Here is a 9,577-nt window from a genome sequence, read left to right on the forward strand (position 1 = left end):
TTAAATTCTGCAATATAACTTTGGAGTCAAAATGCTCACAATACACCTTAATACCTGCCTTAAGGTGTGTAGTCACTCATATGGGGTCACTTTGGGGGGTTTCCACAGTTCTGGTACCTCAGGGACTTTGCAAATGCGACATGGCGCACAGAAACCAATCCAGCAAAATCTGTGCTTCAAAGCCAAATGGTGGTCCTTCTGAGCCCTGCCGTGTGCTCAAATATCAGTTTATGACCACATATTGGGCATTGCCGTACTCAGAAGAAATAGTTTTACAAATGTTGGGGTGGTTTTTCTAATTTATACCTTTTGAAAATGAAAAAATGTGGAGTTAATACGACATCTTATTGTAAAAAATAAAATGTCCTATCTTAACGACCCCAATCTAATAAATTCAGCAAAAATTGGTTACGTCGAAAATGTTCACTATAGCCCTAGATGAATTCCGCAAGGGGTGTAGTTTTCCAAATGGAGTCATTTTTAGGGGTTTCCACTACACTGGTACTCTGTAAATGCAATGTGGCGCCCACAAAAATCAATCCATCAAAATCTGAGCTCCAAAAGCCATATGGCGCTCCTTCCGATCTAAGCCCTGTTGTGTGCTTAAACAGCAGAGTATGACCACATATGGGGTGTACTAGGGAGAAATTGCTTTGCAATAGTTGGGGTAATTTTTCCACCTTTAATCTTTCTGGTAATTATTTTTTTTTAACTAAACTGACACTAAACTAAAACATCTTTGAAACACCTGTGGGGTTGAAATGAATACTACACCTCTTGTTGAATTCCTTGGGGAATGTAATTTTCAAAAAAATATATTTTTTGTAGTGTCCATGGCCACGGGCCGACGGGTTTACTCACCTCCCAACGCCCGCAGCCATGGATCCGTGAGCACTGGTCCCCATCTCCTTCTTAGGAGACGTCAGTGCTCACTTACGCTCCGGTCTGCTGTGTCCCGTATATAAGACAGATAGCAACCAGATTAATAGGGAAGTCAGGGACCAGATAAATAGTTCAAACTATGACCAGGTAAAAAGAGCAGATAGCGACCAGATATACTGTATATGACAGACAACGACCAGATAAATAGTTCAGATAATGACCAATTAAAGAGAGCAGATAGTGAGCAGATGTACATGGCAGACACCAACCAGATAAATAGGGAAGACAACAACAACATAAATAGAAAGAACAGTGACCAGATATATATGGCAGACAATGACCAGAAAAATAGGGTAGACAGTGACAAAACAGCGTGAACAGTGACAGCAATGACTTATAATAAGTTACCATTTACTTATTCTCAGTGTCATTTGTCCATTAAAGATGTTTTTTATTGACTTTATTATTACAAGTGACATTACCATAAATAGATCTTCCTGAAAGCTTCCTTGATGTCTTCATTTCTTAAGCAGTATATCACTGGGTTGGTTAATGGAGTCACCACAGTGTAGACAATGGAAATAATTTTACGTAAAGTAATCGATTTTGCCTTTTCGGGGCTTAAATAAATAGAAACTAGGGTGCCATAGAATATGGACACCACAGTTAGATGAGAACCACAAGTGGAGAAAGCTTTCTGTCTGCTAATGGGGGACTGTATCCTGAAGATTGTATGGATGATATAAGCATAAGACATGACAACAATGAGGAATGGGGCGACCAGTACAGGAAAGCCGAAGATTAATTCCAAAGTCTTCATTATCAATAAATTTGAGCACAATAGTTCTAATATAGATTCAAAGTCGCAATAAAAATGGTCAATGACATTTGATTCACAGATATGAGCTTGGAACGCTGTTACTGTTAGAGTCAATGTTACAGAAAAACCAATGAGCCAAGATATAATGGTAAATTTAAGGCAAATCATTGGATTCATTATGTAATAGTAATTCAGGGGGTAACATATGGCCAGATATCTGTCATAAGACATCACTGTCAAAATAAGACATTCTGATGCTTCAGAAGAACCAAAGAAAAACAATTGTGTAAAACAACCTGGAAGAGTCATGGAGGAGCCACTGTGGAGAACCACAAGAAGCATGTTCGGGACAATATCTGAGGTCACTATGATGTCCAATGTGGCGAGTTGTGTGAGGAAGAAGTACATGGGGGAGTGGAGGTTCTTGCTGTAGGACACCAGGGTGATGACCAAGAGGTTTCCACAGATTGTCAGACAGTAAATCGTTAAGAGAAGAAGAAAAAACACGGTTTGAAAATTATGGAGACCGGGAAATCCAAGCAGAAGGATTGTAGTGATATTGTTCTTCTCCATCCCCTATAAGAATAAGGCGTGTGCAAGATCATAATGGTTTTTGATAACATATTCAAAACATACCTTTGTTTTTCTTCGCCTGAATCAGTGGCATAAATTGTTATAACATTTTGAATTGTGTCCCCTCGGAAGTAGAGCGCATACTCACTGATCTATCAAAGTACACATTATCCTCCCACCTCCTCCTCTATTGTCAGGTCCATATTACCAGTTCATACCCCCCCCCCCCACCACAGTAACTATTGTATCACACAGTGTATTACACCACCATGTCCAGTGTCAGCTCCATAAAACATCACAGTCTTGTCAGTTCTGTAACATACTGATGAGGCTGCAGCCTGCAGAGGCTCAGTCAGTGCTGTGCTAGGTTCCTCCCATTTTCTCTGCACAGGACCGGTGGACTGTGCAGCTACAGACCAATCAACTCTTCTCCTTTTTTTAGTAAAGTGCAGATTTCACAATACAGCAGATTAGTGACTGACAGGTTGCTTTACCAATCAGCACTTCCCTTCACCAAAAAGGAAGTGCTGATTGGTTATCAAAGGAAGAGATACTGGATATAAAGGCAGGGCAGTGGGCTCCCCCTATTCAATGGGCACTATAGCAGTGGCATGGTCTGTCTTTATTAGAGGCACACCACTTACTGTAATCACTATAAAGAACAAGACTCGGTTATTTAGGATAGATGAAGAATTGAAAGTTTACTCAACCTATTATCTCATAAATATTACTGGTAAAAAAAAAAGTAAGTTATGAACAGAAATCTTAAGGAGCATTACCTAATCTAAAGTTTGAGAGAAAAAAAAATGATAAAAATAAAATGTCTGCTAATATCATTTAAATAATAATAATAATAAAAATAATAATAAATAGTAATAATACAAATAATAATAATTAATAATAACAAATAATAATAATAATACAAATAATAATAAAAAGAATAATAATAATAATAAAGAAATGAAAAGAAAATAATTAAAAAGAAGGAGATTCCCCACAAAGAGCCACCACCGCACCTTGTCATAAGAAAACAAAATCACAATATATAGAGAAGAGATCTGCACTTACACATTCCCCGTTCTCCAGATGAAACAAAACAGAAAGTCATGGACAGTGTTATAAAATAAGACACAACGGACAATATTCTGTCTTTTATAAGCTGCTGGATAAATCCCTGACGAGATCCATCCTATATCTGGAGTTTGACGTTGATCTCTCGGGTAATGAAGTTGTTCTAAGTTCTAAACTCTTAATGAGATCTTTACTTTTAGTTACTTTTTTAATAGTTTATTGGATACAATTTAAACTTTTAAAAACTTAGAAATGAACTTCATCTGCGTCTCATTGTAACAGATCTCAATCCTTATCATTATAATAACGTAACAAAGCAGTGGGAAAGCGGGCGTTGGGGTGATGTCGGGTGGAGCTCTTGATCTGTCATGATCATGAATGGTGCACATTACTTTATAATGATGTTTATTTGTATTTTTTTTTTTGCCTGGCGAAATAACATTTTCATATAATTTTTGCTTTCTTACTTTTTGTAAGTACAGAAACCTACATGGTTCAACTTGAAGCTTCCTTACTATGTATACCTGTAGTCATTATGCCGACCATCATAATCATTATCTCTTATGGTAAAATTGCATCTGTCATCTTAAGGATTCCATCTGGTACAGCTAGGCAGAAAGCCTTCTCCACCTGTAGCTCCCACATCACTGTGGTCTCCATATTTTACTCCTCTCTGTTCACTGCTTATGTCACTGCTTATTATTAGCACTGCCCATAAGCAGTGACATAAGCAGTGACATTTGCAGTGAACAGAGAGCAGTAGAATATGGAGACCACAGTGAGGTGGGAGCTACAGGTGGAGAAGGCTTTCTCTATAACTTTTTGATTTTTGCGTCGACATAGCTGTACAAGGACTTATTTTTTTGTGGGACAAGTTGTATTTTATAATAGCACCGATTTGGGGTACTTATCATTTTGTTGATTAACTTTTTAATAACATTTTTAGTGGGATACTGGAAAAAAACTGAAATTTTGCCATTTTTTTTGCGTCTTAATTTTACGCCATTTACCATGTGGTATAAATAACATAATAACTTTATTCAGCGGGTTGTTACGATTGTGGAGATACCAAATTTATATGTATTTTTTATGTTTTCCTACTTTTACACAGTCAAAATTATTTGCTCTTGTGTCGCCATATTTTAAGAGCCATAACTTTTTTATTTTTTGACCGATGCAGCTGTATGAGGACTTTTTTTTGCGGGACGACTTGTAGTTTTTATTGCTACCATTTTGGAATAGATGCGACTTTTTGATCTCTTTTTATCAAATTCTTTTGAAGGCAGGATGAACAGAAAACAGCAATTCTGGCGTTGTTTTTTATTATATTTTTTACGGCGTTCACCGTTCAGGTTAAATAATGTATTTGTTTTATAGTTGGGTTTGTTACGGACGCGGCAATACCAAATATGAGTAACTTTTAACTTTTTTTCATAATAAAGTATTTTGTAAGGGGAAAAAGTGTTTTTTTTTTTTGTTTTTTTTACTTGGGAAATGTATTTATTTATTTCAAACTTTATTTAACTTTTTTTTACTTTATTTTTAGTCCCACTAAGGGACTTTACTGTGCAGACTTCTGATCACTATTATAATACACTGCAATACAATTGCAGTGTATTATTGCCGGTCAGTGTAAAACTGACAGGCACCTGTTAGGTCTTGCCTCTGGCATGGCCTAACAGGCAATTACTTAGGGCAGACCTGGGAGCCTTTGTTAGGCCCCCAGGCTGCCATAGAACCCATCGGCACCCCGCGATGCATGCGGGGATGCCAGTGGGATGAGAGAGGGAGCCCCCTCCCTCAAAAATCACTCAGATGCGGCGCTCGCTATTGTGCGCCGCATCTGAGGGGTTAAATATGATCGGAGACCACTGCTAGTGAACTCCGATTGTTGCCTTGAAGCCCGAGGCTGTTACTAACAGCCCGGGTTTCAGCAGCACCCCGCACGATGCAGGGAAAGTTCTTCTGAAGTGCCTACGTGAAAAGGCGGTGCTTCAGTAGAACTACCCTGAGCGGCCGACATAAAAACACTGTACGCCGGTCGTTAAGGGGTTAAGGAAACTCCTGTTTGTTGCTAAACTGCAAATTGTAAGAAAGTGGCTCTCAAATAATCCCTTAGTAGTTAAAATATGGAAAAATGATGCTGAAAGTATAATAATATAACATTTCATATTTCATTAAAAAAAAGTATGGGGAGTCAGAATAATAACACATTGCGGGGAAAATGGGATTGAAGGAGTTGAAACTAGGCCGGTCTTAGAGGGTGAGATTAAAAAATATTTATTTATTGCGTGTTGATTATGTATACAACAGGAAATTGTGATAAATAAAATAAAAAAAATGAAAAATAAAAATATATATGTATGTGTGAGTGTATATGATATATATATATATATATATATATATATATATACACGATCCAAAGGCAAAGATACACAGCACTCCACACATCAAGGAAATCAGGCCATGTGCTCGTCACCAGGGGATAAATCAATTCACCTTCTTTTCAGATAAATACCAACATAGAACGTAGTAACGGCACCAGGACTTCAAGGCGGATGAAAAACAGGGTGGATTTATTCACCTCAAGGAATCACAACAACGTTTTGGTTCAACAGGAACCTTTCTCAAGCCATCTCAAATTAACAATGGTGTCAAGTATAAATAGGGGGAGCATACATTATACAGCAATCAAGCCAATAAAAGTACAATTCCCCAAAAAATACATGTGAATAAAAGTTTCACAACGCAATAAACTCAATGTTGCAAAAAAGGATCATCACTAAACGTTTACCCATGCTTATGGAAGATAACACTCTGGAAGACATCCTCAAAGATGGGTGCAGAATAGTGGCTCGAAAAGCACCATCACTAGGCAGCTCCCTCTCACCGTCCTTTTTCAATCCCAAAGAAATTAAAACCACCTGGCTGGAACAGGCTTCTACAAATGTGGGAACAATCCATGCAAAGTCTGCCTATATGCACTCCCAAAAAAAGTGTTTTACGATACAAATAATACCAACACCTTCACTATCAATAATTATATCAATTGCAATACAGAATCGGTAATTTATATCATTGCATGCACAGAATGTAACCTCAAATATATAGGATGTATCAACCGTAAATTCAAAATAAGAATTCTAGAATATCTAGGATACATACGCAACCCAAATATTATCAACATCTCAAATGTTGCTAAACACTTCATCCACCATCATAACAGATCGACTAACCATTTTAAATGTTCCGTTATTGAAAAAATCCATACTCCCAAAAGAGGGGGAGATATTATACACAAGACACATACAAGAGAAGCATATTGGATCTTTAGGTTACAGACCAGGGTACCAAAAGGTCTCAACTTGAGGAAGGAATTAATGTTTCCTTATTGACTAGAATATACAATAAGTAGATAATAATGAATCCAAATAAGTTACTTTGGTCTCATCATTTAAATATTAATAACTAATTAATAAATCCAATGTAATCAATGAAAATAAACATACAAAACACAAATACATAATTTACGCCCCTTAAAATAATAATAATAATAAATACGTTTATTTCTAAACTCTCATTATTATATTAACGGGAATAAAGATATAACACAAATTACACAATGTATGCTGACAAAATTACTAATATAATAACGAATATGTATACTATTAAATTCCCATCATATAAGTTCAGCACTACTACTTCATAAATATTAAAAAATTACTGAAATACAATCGCCCAAAGGATGGGGAGACATTACACATAAGATACGTACATGAGAGGCATATTAGTTTCCCAGGTTACAAAACAGGGTATCAAAAGATCTCAACTGGAGGAAGGAACCAAAGTTCCTTTACTGACTAAAATATACAATAAATTGATAATAAATAATCCAAACTAAATATTAGGTTTCCACCATTTAAATTAATCCCAACAACTAAATCAACCAATTTAATGCAACCAATAAATATATAAAACGTTAATCCATAATGCATGTCGACAATGACTGCCGACAAAATACACAATGTATGTTAATAAAATTATCAAACCCGTGCCATTATGTTATTAAATTGATATAAACCAAAGTGGCATCAGGTTATCAAATTGATATAAATCAAAGTATTTCTATAAGATATATTTCTAATTAATAAACAAACAGAGAAATTACTCAACATTAAATATGATATATATAAAATATAATCTACAGACATCTTTTTCCCTTCCCTTGGTTGAACTTGATGGACATGTGTCTTTTTTCAGCCGTACTAACTATGTAACTATGTAACTATGTAATCTTCTATATCTCCAAAAATAGCCAACAAGGTTTTATCTAACACTTTTCACACATATGTATTTTAACTCAATTCGTCTATTATTCAACAAACTCCATCTATAGTTATATAAATTTTTCTTTACACACCAATAATCATGGTTGAGGCATGATCTAAAATAACTTTTAAGTTCGTAAATAAAGAATATAAATCAAAAGTGAAATACTACACCGGACTGGCCGCTCCTGGTTTCCGGTCTTCGTATGTATCGGATCAATCGTTAGAACAAAAATGGCGAAGCGATCCAGCATAGTAATTAGCATTGACCGCAATCAAATTCACCTGTTGGACCGGATATAAAGTTCACTGATATTTGACAGAGTTTTACAGACAGCCATGATTAAGGACGCAGATTGCGTCTGAAACGCGTAGGCATCTGCCCGTTCTTCCCAATGAACCACTGATTTTGAAGAAACACGGACTACTCACTTTTAATCACTTTACTTGCAAAATAAAACTGGGAAGAAGTTTCCAATTTTAACAGATATATTTCGTTTCAGCGCTGGATCCTTTCTCCTACTTCCTTGTCTATCCAGTACGTGTGCCGACACGAGGACCCGAGCGCTACAGGCAACGTGAATACTTACTCAGGTGAGCTGGAAGATCCCTCCCACTTTCTCTATCTATCTATCTATCTATCTATCTATCTATCTATCTATCTATCTATCTATCTATCTATCTATCTATCTATCTATCTATCTATCTATCTATAGAAATTAAAGTTGAGCCCTGTTTGGTTGCTGTGGGTAATGAGGCCGGTTGCTATTAGCAGCCAATGTACTGTAAGCAGGTAGCCATGATATTATACTGACCTATGCGCTGCTTATTCCCTCCATCCCACTTTTATATCGTGTTATTTCCTTATAAATTGCTTCTGTATTGAGACATATATCTACATATCTATATATATTAGTTATAAATGATTTGTGTTTTACGTCTCATCTGTAACATCACATTATATACAGATAATGATGTTGTTGCCTTTTGTATATAGCAGAGGAGAACTTCCTGACTAGTTTCCCTACAGTGAATTGGCTGCATTGCCCTTTAAATAACTGCTGCAGCTGCTGAAGATGTTACGGAATGCTGTGAAAGTCGGCTCCGCCCCCGCACGTTGTGACATCACTCACATTATATAAGGAGCCGCAGAGCTGACACTTATTTGAGGGTTTTAGTTATCAGTGGAGATATTTAGTGTTGGCGAGATATTTGGACTTTGTGAGGATTGGTCGTGTTGGAAAGAGATTTGGACTTTCTGAACAGGATGAAGAAAGGAGACGAGGAGGAGCTCCCAGATGAGATGTGGAGAAAGATGGTGGAGGAGGCAGAGCCGGCATTCTGGCCATCAAAGTTTGCCAAAGTCTCTTTTCGGCCAATTCTGGAGACCATTCTAGAGGTGGATGAGGAGGAAGCGGATGTAGTGGAGGAGGTTGTATATATTGAGGAGGAGAACATCAGCAGGCCCTTCGGTTGTCAGGTGAAGGAGGCCTGGCTAAGCGTAGAGTCACTCTTGACTTTAGAACGTCATGTGAAGGAGGCCGGGCCAAGCATGGAGTCATTCATAAGTAGAAGATGTTGGATTCCAAGATGTCTAAGGAGAAAGATCAGAAGCAACAAAAGCCGAGATGCAGAGAGCCATCGTCCATCACGGGTCCTTAGAGCATCTTCTGCTGTAACGTCAAGACATTAGAATAAGCCGCCTATAATATCATTAATATTATGTTATCCGAGACCTTATAACATCACAGTAAACAATTATAACATCAACATTTACAGCATAACATCTATTATTTCCATCAGAAATATCCCCACCAGACTGAATATCCTGATGTGAGATCTGCCGGGCTGGAGATTACACTCACAATTCTCCAGGACTAAATGATTTCATTATTAATAATTA

At 37.0% G+C, this 9,577-nt stretch overlaps 1 protein-coding gene across 1 annotated transcript; it reads right to left on the minus strand.

Moving 5' to 3' along the window:
* Nucleotides 1–1,360: 1,360 nt before the first annotated feature.
* On the minus strand, nucleotides 1,361–2,275 carry LOC142750665 (olfactory receptor 11L1-like). The gene has a single exon (XM_075859654.1). It carries the CDS (start codon nucleotides 2,273–2,275, stop codon nucleotides 1,361–1,363), a length of 915 nt encoding a protein of 304 aa, XP_075715769.1.
* Nucleotides 2,276–9,577: the final 7,302 nt, after the last annotated feature.

Source organism: Rhinoderma darwinii, chromosome 3 (assembly GCF_050947455.1).
Source record: "Rhinoderma darwinii isolate aRhiDar2 chromosome 3, aRhiDar2.hap1, whole genome shotgun sequence".
NCBI lineage: Eukaryota > Metazoa > Chordata > Amphibia > Anura > Rhinodermatidae > Rhinoderma > Rhinoderma darwinii.

Excerpts from the sequence above, each read along its gene's own strand:
- LOC142750665 (XM_075859654.1), bottom strand. The coding sequence starts at position 2,275 with ATGGAGAAGAACAATATCACTACAATCCTTCTGCTTGGATTTCCCGGT.